General features: G+C 46.0%; 1 protein-coding gene across 10 annotated transcripts in view; it reads left to right on the top strand.

Annotated features, from left to right (window-relative positions):
- The first annotated feature begins 5,443 nt into the window (after positions 1–5,443).
- Positions 5,444–18,654, top strand: part of USP19 (ubiquitin specific peptidase 19) — a 42,835-nt gene continuing 29,624 nt past the window's right edge. For 5 of the 10 annotated variants that reach the window (XM_079957985.1, XM_079957991.1, XM_079957990.1 and 2 more), the window contains exons 1-4: positions 5,657–5,815; positions 10,676–10,952; positions 16,480–16,536; positions 17,986–18,114. In XM_079957985.1, the coding sequence (XP_079814111.1) occupies positions 10,811–10,952; positions 16,480–16,536; positions 17,986–18,114 (328 nt within the window). In that variant the 5' untranslated portion in view covers positions 5,657–5,815; positions 10,676–10,810. Of the gene's footprint in view, positions 5,555–5,656; positions 5,816–6,262; positions 6,353–6,665; positions 6,825–10,675; positions 10,953–16,479; positions 16,537–17,985; positions 18,115–18,654 lie in introns of those variants that run through there. The other 5 variants (XM_079957993.1, XM_079957992.1, XM_079957986.1 and 2 more) reach the window with 4 other exon arrangements.

The raw sequence follows: 18,654 nt of genomic DNA, 5'->3' as shown, positions 1-18,654 counted from the left end.
GTCAGGGATGATGATGGGTAATGTAGTTCAATACCATGTTGACTATCCCTGGGCCTCTAATATTCGAGGTAAAACAGTTTCCAAGTCTCCCATGGCATTTTTGGCAGTGTTTCAGTCTCAGTGTCACTTCTCAGGTTTCTTCATGGTTGACAGGGCATTGGTGCTAATGGTACAGTACCAGCTCATTTCAGTCTCGTTGCCATAGTGCCAATGGCACATAATACCAGGACTGTCAGTGACTGGCATCTATTTGGTTGCCATGGCAGCACTGTGGTTGCTATGGTACCGATCTAGGTGTCGGCATCCTAGCTATTTTGCCACTGTCTTAAGAATGTAGAGACTCTTGTGATAGGAGCAGATGCAAGATCGCTAAACATGGGCTAGTTCTGTTGATCCCACCAGCTAATCTGTTGATCCCACAATCATGGTGATTTATAAAAGTAGGGCTTTTTTTCACACAAGTTATTAGGTAAACAGGAAAATGTGTACAGAAAGTGGTTTTCATTTTACTGAGTACTAATTTTTCTCAAGTTTATTTAGGTAGCCAGTAACACAATTATCCTTAGACAAGACATCTGAACATTTTCCTAAACTTTCTTCCTTTTTTCTAACAGGATGCAGTGAGCACACAGACCTAGAATCAGTTTTTGCACCCAGCCAATTTAAAATGTACTAGAGACTATGCCTTGTTTGGAATCAAGAACGCTCACAATACCTGGAAGAATTCCACAGATAATGAAATAATTGGTGGAAGCAAAATGGGGCAGTGGGGGTAGAATTGACAGTGCAAAATGTGTGTATGTGAAGGGAAACTTGTTTTTTCAAATATTGCTTAGATAAAAAACCACCTATGAAGCCCAAAACTTTAGTCCATCTGCTGTGTATTATATACCAACATTTCCTTCCTCTTACCTGCTGTGAGGTACTACATCATAATTGGCCATCTCTCTCTTTCGGTAATGTTTCTGACCACCACCGACAAACTGGCCTTTCAGCAATACTGTATGTGGCTACATGAAGATGTAAAAGGTAAAGGTACCCCTGCCCGTACGGGCCAGTCTTGACAGACTCTGGGGTTGTGCGCCCATCTCACTTAAGAGGCCAGGGGCCAGCGCTGTCCGGAGACACTTCCGGGTCACGTGGCCAGCGTGACATCGCTGCTCTGGCGAGCCAGAGTCGCACACGGAAACACCGTTTACCTTCCCGCTGGTAAGCAGTCCCTATTTATCTACTTGCACCCGGAGGTGCTTTCGAACTGCTAGGTTGGCAGGCGCTGGGACCGAGCAGCGGGAGCGCACCCCGCCGCAGGGATTCGAACCGCCGACCTTTCGATCGGCAAGCCCTAGGCGCTGAGGCTTTAACCCACAGCGCCACCTGCGTCCCACATGAAGATGTATGTACCCATTTAACTTCACACAAGGTAGATGAGGTGCAAATCCATGAGTATCTATAATAATTTTAACATGATGCAAACTACATAGGAAAACAATATTATTAGTGACAACTACAGGTGACTCTCAACTTATCCCCGGGTTACATTCCAGGGATAATGCATAAAGCCAAATCCATATATAGTCAAAACACACTAGGTTCAATTGCAGGTGGAATTGCCAGTCTATTTTCATGGACACCCATCCCCTTCATCTACCTAGCAGCAGCAGCAGTAGTAGTAGTAGTAGCAGCGGCAGCATAAAGTGCATAAAGCTGAATGTGTGCAGGTTAAATGTGTGCAAGTTACCAGTACAGTGGTACCTCGGGTTACAGACGCTTCAGGTTACAGACTCTGCTAACCCAGAAATAGTACCTCGGGTTAAGAACTTTCTTCAGGATGAGAACAGAAATTGCACAGTGGCGGCAGAGGGGCAGTGGGAGGCCCTATTAGCTAAAGTGGTACCTCAGGTTAAGAACAGTTTCAGGTTAAGAACGGACCTCCCGAACGAATTAAGTTCTTAACCTGAGGTACCACTGTACAGAGAAAAATATGCAAAAAGCTAGTACAGTCTAAAACGGTACATATGCACAATAGGCTTACAGGTTATGTTTGTTACCTCAGCGGAAGTTTGTTTTTATTTCCAGCAAATAGGAACAGGCTGAAATATAGGGGAAGTAATAATTATCCAAAGTGAGTACTACAGCTTCCTATCAATATGCAACTACAGTACTGTATTACTTAGTAACTGGGTGCAACAGATAGTGCGATGAGGATGAATTCGGACAACTACCGGTACTTTCCAGATACAAAGCTTCCCTGACCCCTTATGAGTTGGGTCCACATGACACCTAAGTTCAGCACTATCTTGTAATGGGGTTCAAACACCCCACCCTCACTGCTAACCAGCCCTCCATATTAGCCTCCCATGCACAACACATCCTGCCTTTTATCTAGGGAAGGAGTGGGAACTGGCATTTGCTAGAGACAAGAGAGGCTAAGGCTTTATCCTCAAGTGGAAATAAAGCTGCTTATCACAGTTAACATGTAAAACCTTGTCATCCAGGAACAGAGGTAAAGTACATGGTAGGCAGGTAAGCAGGCCCTAGCTCTATGCTCAGGTAGTGTTGTTGTTGTTTAGTCATTTAGTTGTGTCCGACTCTTCGTGACCCCATGGACCAGAGCACGCCAGGCACCCCTGTCTTCCACTGTGAAATATACTCAGAGTCGCAAACTGATTTCATGCTCTTTATTCAGCTCATAGTGGTGAGGAGGAATGAATGAAAGTCCCCTCAAAGTATCTGCTTTATATACATTATTTACACAATGGGCTGCACATGATTGGCTAATTCTGGAATTCTACTGTAAGCCAATCAGGTTGTGGATTCACTTCTATCTGGAGCATGATTGGGTGGTTCCTGCCAACCAATCATACTGCTGCATTGTTCTAGGACCAATCAGACTGCTGCTTTCTGAATCCTATTGTTCTAGGACCAATCAGACTGCTGCAATTTGGATCCTATTGTTGTAGGACCAATCAGACTGCTGCAGTATGGATCCTATTCAACTCAGTACATAACACACTGCCTCCCGCAGTTTGGTCAGACTCATGTTTGTAGCTTCGAGAACACGGTCCAACCATCTCGTCCTCTGTCCACCCCTTCTCCTTGTGCCCTCCATCTTTCCCAGCATCAGGGTCTTTTCCAGGGAGTCTTCTCTTCTCATGAGGTGGCCAAAGTATTGGAGCCTCAGCTTCACGATCTGCCCTTCCAGTGAGCAGGTAGTGTAGCCAAATCCAAAAGAGGGCGAAGCTCCTGCACCTTTAATGCAGAGGGAATTTCAGCAGGTGTAGCTTATCATGCAAACTACATCCACTGAAATGCTTTCATGGGGGGGGGAGGGGCTCTGTCCTCTCTTGCAGCCGGCCACCCTGTCTCCAAGTAAGGTTGGGGAAAACTCCTGTCTGAATACTCCTGGAGAGTCACTGAAGACAATGTAGTTAGTGGTCTGACTAAGTGTTAAAACAGTTGCCTGTATTTACGGTAAATAGCTTTTTCTCGTTTGATAGCTCTGTAGCAGGAACCCCCCCACCCCAATCATTCTGTTTGTACAAACTTCACACACACACACACACTCACACACTACATACGCTATGCTTCTGTTATAAATTCATAGAAAATCAACCATACATTGGATTTGCACTGTTCCACTTTTATTTTACTCCATGAAGGAAGGACTACAAAATGGGGCAGGTTTGATACAGGGCAGCCATAATCCCTTCAGCATCCCAGCACATACACAGGTGCCCTGCCCAGTTGCTATGCCAACCCTGATGGTCCCAGACAGAAGACAATCAAGATCACAAAGAACTTGCATATGGGAGTGGATTCAGCATGGACTGAAACAAAGGACACTGATCAGATCTTCCCTCAGGGGGCAGGAAACTGCAAACTCCCCTTTGTCTCCTGGAAGTTCCTGGAAGTGACTCATGGGGAGGGGGAAAGGAGGAACCAGCCAGGTGACAAGACACTCAGGTTACCACCAACTCCTCCCTCAACCCCTCCTTTCTGTAATGTATGCATGATGTTACCACCACAACTCCTCCCTCAACCCCTCCTTTCTGTAATGTATGCATGATGTTTCTGGGGGTGGGCTAGACCTAGAGGAGGGGAATTTCAAAAGTTTTTATAAGACCTTGCACACTATTCTTCTGTGTCTTTCCTCTCACCTGCAAGTGAGGGGAGCACCCTGTCGCGACAGTCTTTCTTCAATAAAGACCAAGCCTACAGGCTGCTGATTTGCTCCAATTTACTCTGGTTGGTGTCTTTACTTTTTGTCCAAGGGAGCCCTCAGATTTTTCCGGTAACAGCTCCGAGACTTACAATAATATGATCCTCTTAATATTAAACATCGTCATACCATACAGATGCTACATTTTCATCCATTTTTTCCTACCTAGCCTTATTTTGTTAGAAATTAAGCTTTCGCCGATAACATCAAAATATGATCTGCAAGTCTCTTGAGAATATTTTTGCACGGATTGCATTTGTTAATGCTGTTTGTAAGTAATGTCATTCCCATAAATAAATTTTGCTCATGATGAAAGCACACACAGACATTATCTGAAAATATATTATTGTAAATACACATGCATTTCCACACCGTCTTCTGTGCATAGAATAATATTGGGATGCTTGTATCTGCAAGGAACCTTATCAGTCCTAATAGGCAAAGCAGCGGGGTGGTGGGAAGCATTACTAGAGAGATCCGACTGATTATTATTGTCTGTTAGCAGGCAAAATATGCAAACGGTGTTTCAAGACATAGTGCAGCAAAGGGGACCTAACCCTAACCCAGTCAGTAGATGGGGCAAAACCTTGGGACCTGTTTTATTCACAAGCAATTTATTTTTTTCATATTGCACCGTTTGGGGACATACTAGCAAACCTGTAAATGTTTTTCCCCCAGTCATAAAGACAAAAAAGGGGGGGGAGGGTTATGGCCCCAAATATCAACACTGGCAGGATGCAAAAAATCGGTTCCAGGTCTGTTCCTCCGGGCGAAAAAAACCGACCAAAACAATGGGGGGGGATGCAGCGAAGCCTTTCTTTTATGTCAGCCTTGCTGTTTGCGAAGCCAACTGAGGAAAAGTCGTCTTAAGGCAGGAAGAAAAACAAAAGCCTTACAAAGCGCTGAAATCAGAAAGCAAGGGGTGGAAGTATGAAATTTGACGTGAAACACGACTGCAGCTTCGGAAACAACGGAGTTTGCCGCATATGCCCACGCTTCACCCCCGGACTAGCCACCCCAGAGCTCCCTCAGCAGCGCCTGACGGCCCCGCCGTTGCTACACGGTCTACTTATAGCCCAGTTGCCATGGGCTCGTCCTGTGACGCCACGCGAACCGGGGCAGATTCCTCCGCGCCACCAGAGCGCGCGTGCGCGGAGAGAACGCTCCCCTCGCCACGTGACGCCGCCCACTTATTTATTTATTTATCTATCCTCTCTCTCTCTCTCTCTCTCCCCACGCCTCCCTCTTCACCCGAGCAGCCTCGTCGTGCCCCGCGCGCCGCCTCCTCCTCCTCGTCGCCGTCACGTGGCCCCGAGCGACGCCGGCTTTCCGGAAGTACGTCACGTCGAGCTCGGGCCTGGCTCCTCCTGAGTTCTCCCCTTTCCCAACCCCCACCCCCACGCAGCTCGGAACTTCGGCTCGAAACAAAAACAAACCGCGGGGGCGGGGAGAGAGTCGCTGCCGCGGCCCTTCGTATGTGAGCGCGCGCGCGCGCGTGCGTGCGTGCGTGCTGCGGGCGGGGTGGGGGAGGGGTGCCGGCGAGTGACTGTTGGGGCGGAGGAGGCGAAGCCGCGGCGGCGGCGGCGGCGGGCGAAGGTGCGCAAGGGCGGGGCCCGTCAGCGGGAGGGTGCGCGGCGGCGGCGGGGGGGGGGCGGAGTGGTGAGCCCTGAGGGAGGGGGAGGGGCCTCCGTCGAGGTGCGGAGGGGGGGGAGTCACTGAGGAGGGAGAGGGGTGTATCCGTGTATTTGTGTGCGTGTGTGTGTAAGTGGGGTTTATAAGTGTGTTGAGGGACTGGGTCGTGTCGCGTCTCTTGGTCGCGGGGAGAGCTCCCCCCCCCCGCCTTGGCCTCCCTCAGGTGTGACCCTTTTCGGCTGGAGGGTGGGGTGGGATCCAGGAGCTGTCATTGTGCAGGTGGGCCCGCTTTTGCTCCTCATGGTCTTTCCCCTACAGCAGGGACCGAAGAAGTGGCTGCAAAAAGGGCCCGTGGTCTTGGGCCTGGCGGTGCTCCGGGCTGCAGCCTTGTTTCCGTGCGTTGTAGGTGCTGTGTGTGTGTGTGTGTAACCTCAGAGGCTGAGAGCTTGTGGCAGCCCCTGTTTCCTGTCGTGTAGGAAGCTGTCAGGTGCCAAAAAGCAGGTGGGCGGAGGCACCTGGGTTAGGCAGGGTCCCCCAAGTGCGCAAGTTGCACGCCCCCCCAGGAGACTTTTTCAGACACGTGGGAATAAGGGTTGTATTGTGGGGCTGGAGGATATGGCTTTCTAGGCCATGGGCTGACTCTGTGAAAGAAGCTGTGGGGGGGGGGAGGAGTGTTGCGCGCTACAAAACCCGAGGAGTTGCCTTTGCTCTTCTTTCCAAATAAAGGCTCCTAGAAGCAGGCGGTGGAGATTATTGCGGCATGTGGTTCGTGCCAACTGGCGAGAAGTAAGGAGAGGTCCGAAAGTGTGGGAAAGAAAGTGGCTTGGTTAGGTCAGTGCAGTGAAAATAGCGTAGCTGCTTTGTTGCTGGTGTCATGAGATGAACAGCTCTTGCAGCCAATCAGGTGCCCAGAGGCAATGTTATAGCAACCAACTGTGCCACAACAACTTAGATGAGACTTCAACCTCAGCTGGTGAGCTTAGGGGCTCAAAAAAGATAGTTATTTTAGGAGTACATTAGCCCTTTCAGGGTTTTTTTTTGGGGGGGTACCATCATAAATACAAGGTTTATTGGTGCCAAAGTTAACCATGTAGTAGCAATTAACAGGTGTTTAATGTATTTTCTGGGTGCTTAAAACACTTTACATCTACTAGATTGTGAGCCTGAGAGCAGGAGCCGTCTTCTCATTGATATTTGTAAAGTACTCTGAGAGCCCTTTTGGCTGAAGACTAGAATAAAAATACAACAAATCTGTAAAGCAATCTAGCCTTCTATGGGTCAGCATCTGAGCAAAATTGCAAACAAACATGAGAAATTTGAATCAAAATGCTGGTGAATTTTCATAAAGATTTTATTAAATAAAAAAAGCAAATGGATATGGTAATGTGGATAAATGTATTTAAGGTTGGAAACATTAGGAATGGAAAGAATACAAAATCAACATAGGCAGCACGGGATACATTTATGAAGGCTCTAAATTGTGTTCTGCTTTGGGGATGGCTCAGTTAAGAAGGCTTGTTCTTCTGCAGTTCCTTCTTTGCCGCTTTCCAAATTTGTTTCTGGTGTGTGTGTGTGTGTGTGTGAATAGTGCTGTTTGTTCCTAATAAAATTTGCTTTTGAAAGACTCAGTAGCTGAGCTTTGTTCACAGTCTAGGCACTGTGGTCTGGATCTATGGGGCAGTCCTTTGTGGCAGGCTTAACTGCAAAAGATTTTCATATTATGTAAACATGATTTTATGTGGAGAGGGAAATGGGTGTGGAAGAGTTTTTTTGAAGATGAAATGGGAGTTTATTGGTTATGTTCTAGTGTATTCCAGAAGCTGGATGTTTCTGAGAAGGAAGAATTATTCACTGGAACTTGCCACCACAAGATGTAGTGATGGCTGGCAATTTGGACTTTTAACAGTGGTCTGCCAGGAATCTCAGCAATTTTTAAAAAGTCTCTTTGGGTGGGCAAAGAGTTTGGGAACCACTGGTCTAAAGGCTATGTCCTCTGCGGGGTGGAAACCAGGATCCAGCTGCACTGACTTTGTAACAACAGGATCCCATGGGTGTAGCTTCTACAGGTTAGAATGTCCTGTGCTTGCTGATGACTGGCTCTCCCTGTAGAAGAGATAAATCCTGGATGAAACTCCAGGCCTTCTTCCCCCTCCACCCATTTCAAAGCAGCTGCTGTTCCTTACACGCAGAACAGATCAGCATTCACATTTAAGAGCCAGATGCTAGTTCTTGGTTCCTTTTGCAGTGATGCAGCCCTGTGCAGTGTGTTTTCAGGAAGGCACCGCAATTTGGGATGTGCCCAGCTGTGGCATGTAGTGCCCTTTGTTGCTCAGACTTGGAGAGCTTTTCACACTTCTATTCTTCTTCATCATAGCTATTGCCTTAGAGGCTATTATTTTATCTCAGGCTTACACCTGAATCATGGACTCCTGGCTGGGAGTGGTTTGGGTGTCTTTAATGGGAAAGGAGTCTGGCTTATGGAGTCTTCCATCTTGTTCATACTTGGCTGTTGGTAGGATTTAATTGGGCTTAGAGTTGATAGTTTAGAATTCTTAGTGAGGAAGAGCACTTTGAAATTTTCAAGCATTTCTGAAAGGCTATGAGTCTATATTTTTATATAAAGTTTATATAAGGTTAATCATGGGCAGTAGTATACTGTCTGCCAGAAAACACATGGAAAGGCAAACTCTTTGAGTATGGCGGGGTCTTTTGTAATTGGTAGAAAAGTTTTGGAGTAGTAGTTTTCCATCTAAGTTGTGTGCCAGTATTCACCTGGTGTCTTGGGCCATTTGCCAGGCATACATTGATGTGTGCCCTGGACCCTCCTTTAAAAAAAACAACACACACACACACAAACTGGCTTATTTGGGCAGCTGGGTCTAGAGACTATTTTAATTTCTCACACTGACCAGAATTGGGGATGTTATAGGAAATCAAAATGGTCTCTAGATCCAGCAACTCAGTTGTAGATCAAGCAGACCCATCTATGGAGGAGGAGTGCCACCAGAGGACCACTTTGCGCAGGGCCCCCTAAATCTGGAGGTGTCCATATTCCTACCCATCTCTAAGGTCTGCCACTTGGGACTGTCACTGTTACTGCATACCTTAGTCCTGACTGCTATGTTTCCTAGTAATACTTCACATTCAGAGTGTAATCCAATTTGCTGAGGCCCGTGAATGGTGGGGAGTACTAAGCTCACCAGGAGCAACAAAATATAGCACGATTATACTGGTGACAGAAGAGCAAAGTAGTGGCTCGGTGAGCTCTTGGAGATTCAGGGGACCTGGTGTTGCGTATAAAGGCTGCCAGTTGTGGACTATTTGTTGACCCTTTGTGCTCCAGGGTATTTGAAGTAATTGCCTGGTTACAACTTCAAAAATGTTGTTTCCTGGGTGGGAATTTGTGTGCTTCTTGTCTGGTCTATATCATATTTGATGCTCAGGTCATGCTTCTCTTGAGGTACATACATAATCTGGCCTTTGTGCAGGCAGTTATCCTTGAAATTTAACTTCTTGAACCTAGGTGGTATTTCCAAGTAAGAGTTCCTAGGTTTCACTTTCACTGTACTGTGCCCAGGAGGCAATAAGTGGGGAAGACCATGTTAAGGCTCTCTATAACTGAATTGACAGGTGATGAATCTGAAAAAGTAAAGCATTCAATTTTGGCTTCCTTCTGACAGCCTAATCCAGGGGTAGGCAAACTAAGGCCCGGGGGGCCAGATCCGGCCCAATCGCCTTCTAAATCCAGCCCACGGACGGTCCGCGAATCGGCTTGTTTTTACATGAGTAGAATGTGTCTTTTTATTTAAAATGCATCTCTGGGTTATTTGTGAGGCATAGGAATTCGTTCATTTCCCCCCCCCCAAAATATAGTCCGGCCCCCCACAAGGACTGAGGGACAGTGGACCGGCCCCCTGCTGAAAAAGTTTGCTGACCCCTGGCTTAAGCTTTTCCTGTTTGTTCGTGGGAGGTGCTGGAGAGTGAAACTGGTATTTGACAGCTTAGGTCTCTGAGCTGGCTAACCTGATAGTGGTACGCAGGCTAGCAGGAAAGGGAATTGGCCAGTAGCTGCATGGAGTGCAGTGGGGAGCCTGTATTGCTCACCCTGGCTGGCAGTAACAAGCAGGGGAGTCTCTGATTACGTCTTCAGAGAGCTGCTTTTACTGTATTGCTGTAATGAATATTTAAGTTGTAATTGGCCTCTTAGATGCAAGGCACTCAAATGGACAAGCAAATGGAGGGGTTGGTAGATTTTGGAAAGCCCCAGGAATTCCGTAACTTAAAGGAAATTTTACTGGCTTTTGCGCCCATTCAGAGAAGCATAATCGTTTCTGAAGCAGCAACAACCCGCATGGAAATCAACAGTCTTGTACTCAGCTGTTTCTATTGCACCCAGTAATGGAAAGGGATCAGATAACAGCACTCTGGCTTTGACAGACCACTGAGCCACCCATTTGTTCTGGTAGAACTAGATCCTCACCAGGATGACTTTTTGTCTTACGGAAATATTGCCCGGTACATTTTGACTGTGGTCATGCAATGTAAAATAAAATCTTCATCTCAAAATGTGTGTAGATAAAACTGTGCCTTGAATGGCACTTGCTTGAATAGGCAGTGCTTCCCATTCCGATCAGTAGTACTGTATTCATTTTTCAAAGCAAAGACATTTGTGCTGCCTTTCCCTGTCTTACGTGTGTGTGTGTGCGCTTGTGTGTGTGTGTGTACACATATACACAGCACTTCAGAAAGGCTTCTGACAGCACAGGTATTTGCCGTTCCTCTGCTACCACCCGTACCCATTGTGTTCCTCCATGTGCCCCCCAGGCATTTGTTCCTTGCCAGAGAGATTGACCACAAAGAATCGCCAAGATAGCTGGCTCGGGAAGAAAACGTCGCACCCCTGACCCAGACTCTGTCACCGACCCCGGCGGGCCGTTTGTCTCATCCAAACGGCTGAAAATGTCCAACAGTGCCAGCATCCCTGGCCAGAGAAGAGCAGCACGGGGCGTGGAAGATGCAGCCAGTAAGAAGAAGCAGAAGGACCGAGCCAATCAGGAGAATAAGGAAGGCGAGAGACCAGTTGGCAGTGACTCAAAGAAAGGTATGGTTTTGTGCTATAGGTACCTATTACTCTACGTTTAAATCCAGTAAAAATACTATGTTAGTATAAGTATGCTGGATCAATTGAAAGGTTGAAAACTACGTGCATAAGGCTGATTACTGTAGAGCAAATGGAAGGAGTACCTTAAGTTAAGGCTCAAAAGGACTCGAGACATCTAGTGACCAGGGCTGGAAAAATACTTGTAAAGTTCCTCTGTATCACTGTTACATACTTTTTGTTCAGTGCACAAAGTATGCGAAACTTTCCAGAAAGTGCTACACGGAACCCAGCTGTGACACTGTCTCTACGCGAAATTTTTACTGTCAAATTATGCTCACAAGACCATAACTTTACTCTCGATCAATTAATTAGGAGTAATTCCCATCTGCCAGTTGCCAAAGTCACGCCCACACCATACATTTAAAACACATGGCTTTCCCCAAATAATCATGGGAACTATTATTTATTAAGGGTAGTGGAAGGTATACAAATTTAATTAAGTTAGTAGTAGTAGGAGTAGGAGTAGTTGTAGCTCCGTACGGGGTAAGTACAGTTCCCAGGATTCCTTGGGGGAAGAAGGTGCTTTAAAGGTGTGTTGTGGATGTCATGGCCACTGTTGTAATAAATTTGAATCCCCACTCTACCTACAACTCACATTGAGTGAATTAAGTCACCCTTCAACCACTTGTAACAAGCATAATTTTAAGAGTTGCTTAAAGAAGTGAGAAGGACAAAGTGTTCCATGTTGTGTGATTTTTGAATATACAGCCCAAGTATAATAGGCTGCACTAAATATGGAAGCAGACAAACAGATGGCATGGAGGTGTGGTGTATGCGTGTTGATATTGTCCAAGAAAGACCTTCCTGAAAAGGTGAGAATGGAAGAGAGCTCTAAAAGGTGGGCTCAGTGGGTTTGGCAAATGCAGCAGGGAAAATTGCTCCAGGAATAGAAAGGATCACAGCACAAGAGACACGGGTGTAAATCAGGAGTAGGCAAACTGTTTGCTTCCAACAGCTACATTTGGGGCAACCCAGTCAGATGGGTGGGGTACAGACAAACAAATAATAATAATAATTCATTGGGGATGGGCAGTGATTGAGGGGGCATACACTTTCACATGCACACACACAAATGCACACAGAGCTCCAAAGGAGGCAAGCAAGAGGATCACAGTGATCCCATTGTGGTTCTCCCATTCCTTGTGTCCAGGAAAAGCTCTTTGGCTTTTACCAACAGCAATCAGCTGCTGGGGGTGGGGGAGGGACAGGCATGTTGTGGGCAGTGATTCCATTGGGTCGCTCCCTACACCCCAGCTGACAGGGGCTGACAATCCGTTTGGTGGACTGAAGGGAGCACAGCTGCAATGAGGGAGAAGGCACACCTAGAGAGCCATCCCAGTGCACCTTTCTCATGCAAATCATGCTCTGTGCAGCCTGCCACATTTGTTTGGTGTGCTGAAATGAGTGTGAATCCAGCTTGTAAGGCGTCTAAGCAACTTTCAAGTTGCTCACAGCAATGTGAGGTGGACTTTTTTTTTGAAAGAAAAATTGCCCATTGCTTGTTTTTTCTATGGGAAAGTATCCATTTCATAAGTTCATTACCAACAATGTATGGGTGCCAGTTTCAAAGGCAATATTAGCCAAGCTTGACAGTTTTTAAATTGTACTTTTATGTTTTTGGGACATTATCCCTAGCAAACTCTGCAAGTCAGCATATCATGCTCAGTTTGGGTTGCTAGACTGTGTTGTGAGTCAACAGTTTTCAGTATCTTTGTTTTTTCTTAAATTTAAACAGCACAAGGGAAGTGTGCCTGCTAATGACTTTATTTTTTAAAGAAATACTCCAATTTAAAAATCTGTGTTTACTACACAATATACATGTAAAGCATGTTAAGTGCTTCAATTTCCACATCCGATTAATTTAGGTTGAATACTTTTTCATTGGGACAAAAAAATGGATATATTTTGTTTACTAAATACAAATAAACATGCTAGACTGAATCACTCTCTAGGGGATCAGAATAATTTCTGATGCAAAATCACCTTATGCAAATCTGAGGTTTCCAGTTCAAAATTTTATGGGAAATCCACATCTCTAGTTGCCCACTTGTGGTGTCAGTAGATGAAGGGAGCAAAGATTAAAGATGATGCGTAAAAGATGCGTATGTCTGGGAGACGAAGGAGAAGAAACGATGAAGAGCCTTATGCTATGGTCAGCTGCTATAAATTAAGCTAGAAAGGGGCAGGGAGCCAATGCAGAGAGAGAAAGTCAAGCTCTTAACAGTGTTGCTCAAGGCAGTTTCTTTTGAAGGATATAATATGACTCAGGCTTTGCCATGCGCTGTTCCAAAACCAGCTGCCTGCTTCTGTGCCCTGAGCTCAATGCAAAGTTGCAGCCTTAAGGGCTGTTTTTCTTGCTTAATGCTCTCTTGCATACCCAAATGTTTTGAAAATTGTGGAAGTCCTGGACACTGGCAGCTTGCAAAACCTTTCCGTTCACTATCTCCTCCACTCTCTCCAAATATTTATAAGAGAAAGGACTCCCCCCCCCCCGCTCCATCTTTTTCCTATCCTTGTGATCATGGACAGGTGTCTCCGGTGACCATGTACACCAGGGGTCAGCAAACTTTTTCAGCAGGGGGCTGGTCCACTGTCCGTCAGACCTTGAGGGTGGCTGGACTATATGGGGGGGGGGATGAACGAATTCCTATACCCCACAAATAACCCAGAGATGCATTTTAAATAAAAAGACACATTCTACTCATTTAAAAACACGCTGATTCCCAGACTGTCTGCAGGTCGGATTTAGAATGCGATTGGGCTGAATCCGACCCCCGGGCCTTAGTTTACCTACCCATGAGGTACACAATTTCAGTAAATTTAGTTAGGGAATAATCGTCATCAGATGTACAACAGTTACATTTCAAGTAATACTGCTGGTGATACTTGGAGGTGCTGTTTTTGAGGAGGCTCTCCCTTAAAGGAGAGTCAGCTTGCCACTAATTGTGGTTGATTGTGTCTGACATTATTGTCTTATCTCTCATGGTGCAACATGCAGCGCACCAACTTATTACTGCTGCTAATTATTGTCCTTCTGTGGTGGAAAGAACAGGTCTTGAGGCTAACAGTTGCCTTTCTTTGGTCTAGATAAAAGCTACCTTACAGCACCACTGTTCTAATAATAAGTTCAGTTAGGGGAAGAGCAGATTAGAACTCATAGCAATGATTCATCAACTCCTCTTGCTGTAAATCTTCTTACTGGGTTATTACGGCAATTGGATGTTCAGCCAGCTTAGGCTGGTTTAGTGACTTCCATCTTAAATTATTAGTTCGGTTTGCATCACTGTTTATATGTAGCTCTCTCTTCCATAAAGAAACAAGCTAAAGTGTTCATTTTTCATGATAAGTGATTAAAAATTAAGTCTTTAGAATATAGATAATAGTACCAATGCTGGTTTTGGATGACTATGAAAAATATATTTGGTGCAATGAAATCCTTCATTGAGCCAACTTGTGTTGAAGTGTGCAGAACAGACTCTTAAGAGCCAGTGTGGTGTAGTGGTTAAGAGCAGTAGTGTCGTAATCTGGGGAACTGGGTTTGTGTCTCCGCTCCTCCACATGCAGCTGCTGGGTGACCTTGGCTAGTCACACTTCTTTGAAGTCTCTCAGCCCCACTCACCTCACAGCATGTTTGTTGTGGGGGAGGAAGGGAAAGGAGAAAGTTAGGCGCTTTGAGACTCCTTCGGGTAGTGATAAAGCGGGATATCAAATCCAAACTCTTCTTCTTCTTAATTTACACAGATTTTTTCACAAGGTAGAATATACAATTGCAAATTACCAAACGGAAGAATTGAGGAGCTTGAAAGCTGGCACATTTATTTCACCAGCAGTGGCTTTTTGCAGTGATATTTGCCCCTTATTCCCACTCTAACCTCCACCTGCTAATTAGTTCTGTAGAAAGTGTCATAGTTTAGAAAGCTTCCTATGATAAAACTTGCAAGGGTTTGTCTTTAGTGGCTGAGTTCAGACTTTTTTGGCCTCTAAATACCTTTCCTCTCTGCACAGAATCCTCCCACACCTAATTCAGTGAATCAAGGCTGAACTTAAGGTGGAAGGCACAATGGCCAACTTGCTGTGAAGAAAGGCCTAAGAATTGCCTGTCTCTTTAAATATGACAATATATCAAGCACGTTCATCTATCTTCCCCTCTTACTTAGCAACCTCCCTCTCATGTTTCAAGCCTTCTCCAGCTATGCAGATTTGGTTGTCAGCCAGGAGTAAATAGGGAACCTTTCCCTGTTTTCGCCACTTCCACTTTCCTGGATTGCTGAAATTGCCAGGAAATTTCCACACACAGAGGCATGTCCCAAGTGTCTAAACTCTGCCTCTGTAGATATGTGCCCCTTCTCACAGGCTCATGCTTGACGGAAGGATCCACCTCCGGTCAGCCTCTCCCCTGGTTCTATAGGGTTAAAAATGAGGACTATTCCCCGTGTATTTATCATTTGCCGAATGCCATGGGCGTGTTGCACTTCACATTCACCTTCCAAAATTCCACACAACCTGAAGCACTAAATTCTGCAAGGTCATGTCCTTGGAATAAAATCATTAGACCAATGGAATCTAGGCCAACAACATTGTTTAGTCTCAAAAGAAGTCTCCACAGTGAGTCAGGCCGAGACCATAATAAGGCATTTTTTAAATTTGCAAATTATTAAAATAGTATATAAGGAAAGGGACTTGCGGGGAAGGAATGGGGGCCTTTATGAAGTTTCTGGTGGGAGAGTGTGTGCACCCAATCCGTGGAGTTCCAGAGGGGGTGGTCTGTTGTTGGTTGTTGTTTTTTGGTAGAAAATGCATTTACTTCTTTAAGCTTATACCTGCAGTTTTGAAGCCCAGAATATCCTTTTGAAAGTGAAAGCTGGGATTCTCAATAATCTAATGCAGCAATTGCTGGTGAGGGAAGCCTTGCTATTTGTCTGTAGAGAGCTGGGGTGGGGAACCTCTGATCCACAGAACTAATTGGGCCTGCCAAACCTCCCCATTTGGTCCGCAGAGTCCACTTCAGTCAACCCACACCCACCTGCGCTACATCCGATTTCATACAGTGCGTCAGGTGTGGGGCAGGTGAAGACCCGACCTAAGCCAAAGGGGAGGGTTTCAGGGGATGCCAGCCTGCAAATCCCTGTGCAAATGTTACACAGACCTCTTTCCTGCATGCATTGACAAAGAGGCGACATGGCACCTGTTGCTGCAGGCCAGGCAACCACAACAATTGACAATTTCATAAGCCTTATTTGGCTTGTTACCGTCCTCTGCGTGTTGCTGCCATTGCCTTCCTCTTGGTTGTGTGCAAGTTCCTTATCCAGGCAGCAGGACTGTGGTGATTAAAAAACAAGAAGTAAGTTTAACCTGTGGAGGACCTATTCCAAAGTGAGGAGCAGCAGAGAGGTACATTGTGCAGATGCAGTGAGCAGCTGCTCATTGGCAAAGCAACACACCTCTTCTATGTTTCTTTGATCACTAGAGCCTTTCCCTGGCCTGGCGCTGGTAGAGCCCAATTGGCAGAGGGAGTCGGAGGAGGGTAAGTCGCAGGGGTGCATGACTTCAGGGTGCGAAAAGTACTGAGCCACCTTATTTATCCTTGATGCGCCTGTTTGCACTGTGTGGCTGCCCCACTCCTTTTCAGGGCTGAGGGTTGCTTCTTTAACAAGCGATCTTAACAAAGCTGTGTCAATCTAACAGCCTAACATGCTGCCAAGGTAGCATGACAAAAGAAGGGGGACCTTGACTGCCGTAACGACCTTGACGCTGGCCCATTTGAGGCATGAGAAGCACATGGTAAGATCAGCCCTTCACCAGCAGAGGGCATGGCAGTTATGTCACAGGAGAGCATCAGCTACTGCTGCCTCAAGCATGTCTGTGTCTTTCTGTTCCCATGGAAGTGATGGGTGTTCAGCCGCATTCCTCTCTGCTTTTGAGCGGGGAGTGCAGGAGAGCTCAAGAATTGCCAGACAGGGTCATGCCAGTGAGCCTGCCAGCTCAGCACCCTGTCATCCTGAGAACCACCATGGACAATCTCAAGGGAAGAGGGCACCTGCATCTCACAACATGCCCCAAGTGAGGATTATTGGAATTGAACAAACTCTCCTCTAAGGAGGGTGTTGTTCCTCAAGACACCCAGAACCAGCATGGATATTCAGGCCTAAGGGGAGGGAGTCTGGTCCTTAGTTCAAGGCCTATGTGTGGAAGCCCATCCCTGCTGAGACAACTTTATTGAAACTCATTTATAAGCCACCTCTCCCTATGTGAACCACCTTGAGAACTTTTTGTTTAAAAGTTGTATAAATAAATAATAACTGACAGTTGCTATAGGGTAGGTTGCAGTCAGTGCAGATTACAAATGGGTGATACTGCTGATAATCCATCTCATTAATTTCCAGCATCTCATACTCACACACGTGAAATATATATAGCACTTTAGAGTGTTCAAAGTGATTCACATACATGTTTTCCATAACCCTCATAACTGTCCTGCACAGTGTTAGCCAGTATTGCTTTTCCTGTGCTGCAGACCTGAAGTTGAGAGATAATGGCTTACCTAGGACCACCTGGTCACTTCATGGCTGAGGTGAACTGTGAACAGCTTAATTGACTCACAGCTTATGCTTAAGTTACTGTATTCCACCAGCTCCTAATACAATGCTGTAACACACTGTTTTTCCATACTGAGAATGTTCCTTTGGCTGCAATGGCTTGTTGCAACTGTTGAATATCCTCCACATTTTCATGTGACCTGTTTAAGAAGAGTTTTGGTAGCCGTCTTCCAAACATCCTGCGTGGCAACGATTTCTACGTTGGTTATGATGCCGTAGGAGTGCTGCAAACTTACACTCTGTTACTAACTCTGCTTCAAGTCCTGGACTCTCACATTCATGAGCTAACAGGTCACTCTGGCACTTTGCACTTCTGGATCAGCAAGTGAGAGACTGACATCCTCTGTTTACTCTCCACCCACCCTTTTGTTTCCTAGACCTGCTGCTGGACTGGAAGCAGAATGCTCATGAAATCATTGTGAAGCTGAACTTGGGCGGCGGAGTCCTGAAGGGAGAGGAAGTGGATACATCTTTCACAGACACCAGTTGTGTTGTCAAGTTACCTGGTGTGTGATGCAGACATTCTTTCTTTTTCCTGTAGCTCTTAGTTGGCTGGGCATCTCTCTCTCTCTCTTTCTGTTTGCTCCTTTTCTTTTGCTCTTGGTGAACAGTAGCAGCAGTTGCCCTCTTTAAAGCAAAACTCCAAGCAGGCCCAAACTGGGAAGGGAAGAATCAATGAACAAGAATAGCAGCCTACTTGTCCTTAGTCTATACATGCAGGGACTTCAGGCTTCAGCCCTACCAGGAGTCAGAAGACCATAGCCTCTGTTTATGGGTAAAGAGTGACTGAAAATTGGGCATTTGAGAATCCTGAGGTTAACAAGCAAGCAATCTGCCAAGAGAACCATTTGAGCACCTCCAGGAAGGGACATTAGGTCCTTCTCTTGGGGGACATTATCTGGTTCATAGCTCGATGGTGAGTTAAGGTAACTGGTGCCTAGAATAATGTATCCTTCCTGCAAGGGTAGTTCATGATGGAGGAACTGAGGAAGGAACCCTGCATGTGGCTGCATGTGGCCCTGCATTTGCAGGGTGGGATCAATGGG

This window comes from Podarcis cretensis (genome assembly GCF_951804945.1).
Source record: "Podarcis cretensis genome assembly, chromosome: 2".
Lineage (NCBI taxonomy): Eukaryota > Metazoa > Chordata > Lepidosauria > Squamata > Lacertidae > Podarcis > Podarcis cretensis.
The sequence above is the reverse complement of the archived record's forward strand: the minus strand, read 5'-3'. Positions and strand labels throughout refer to the sequence as shown.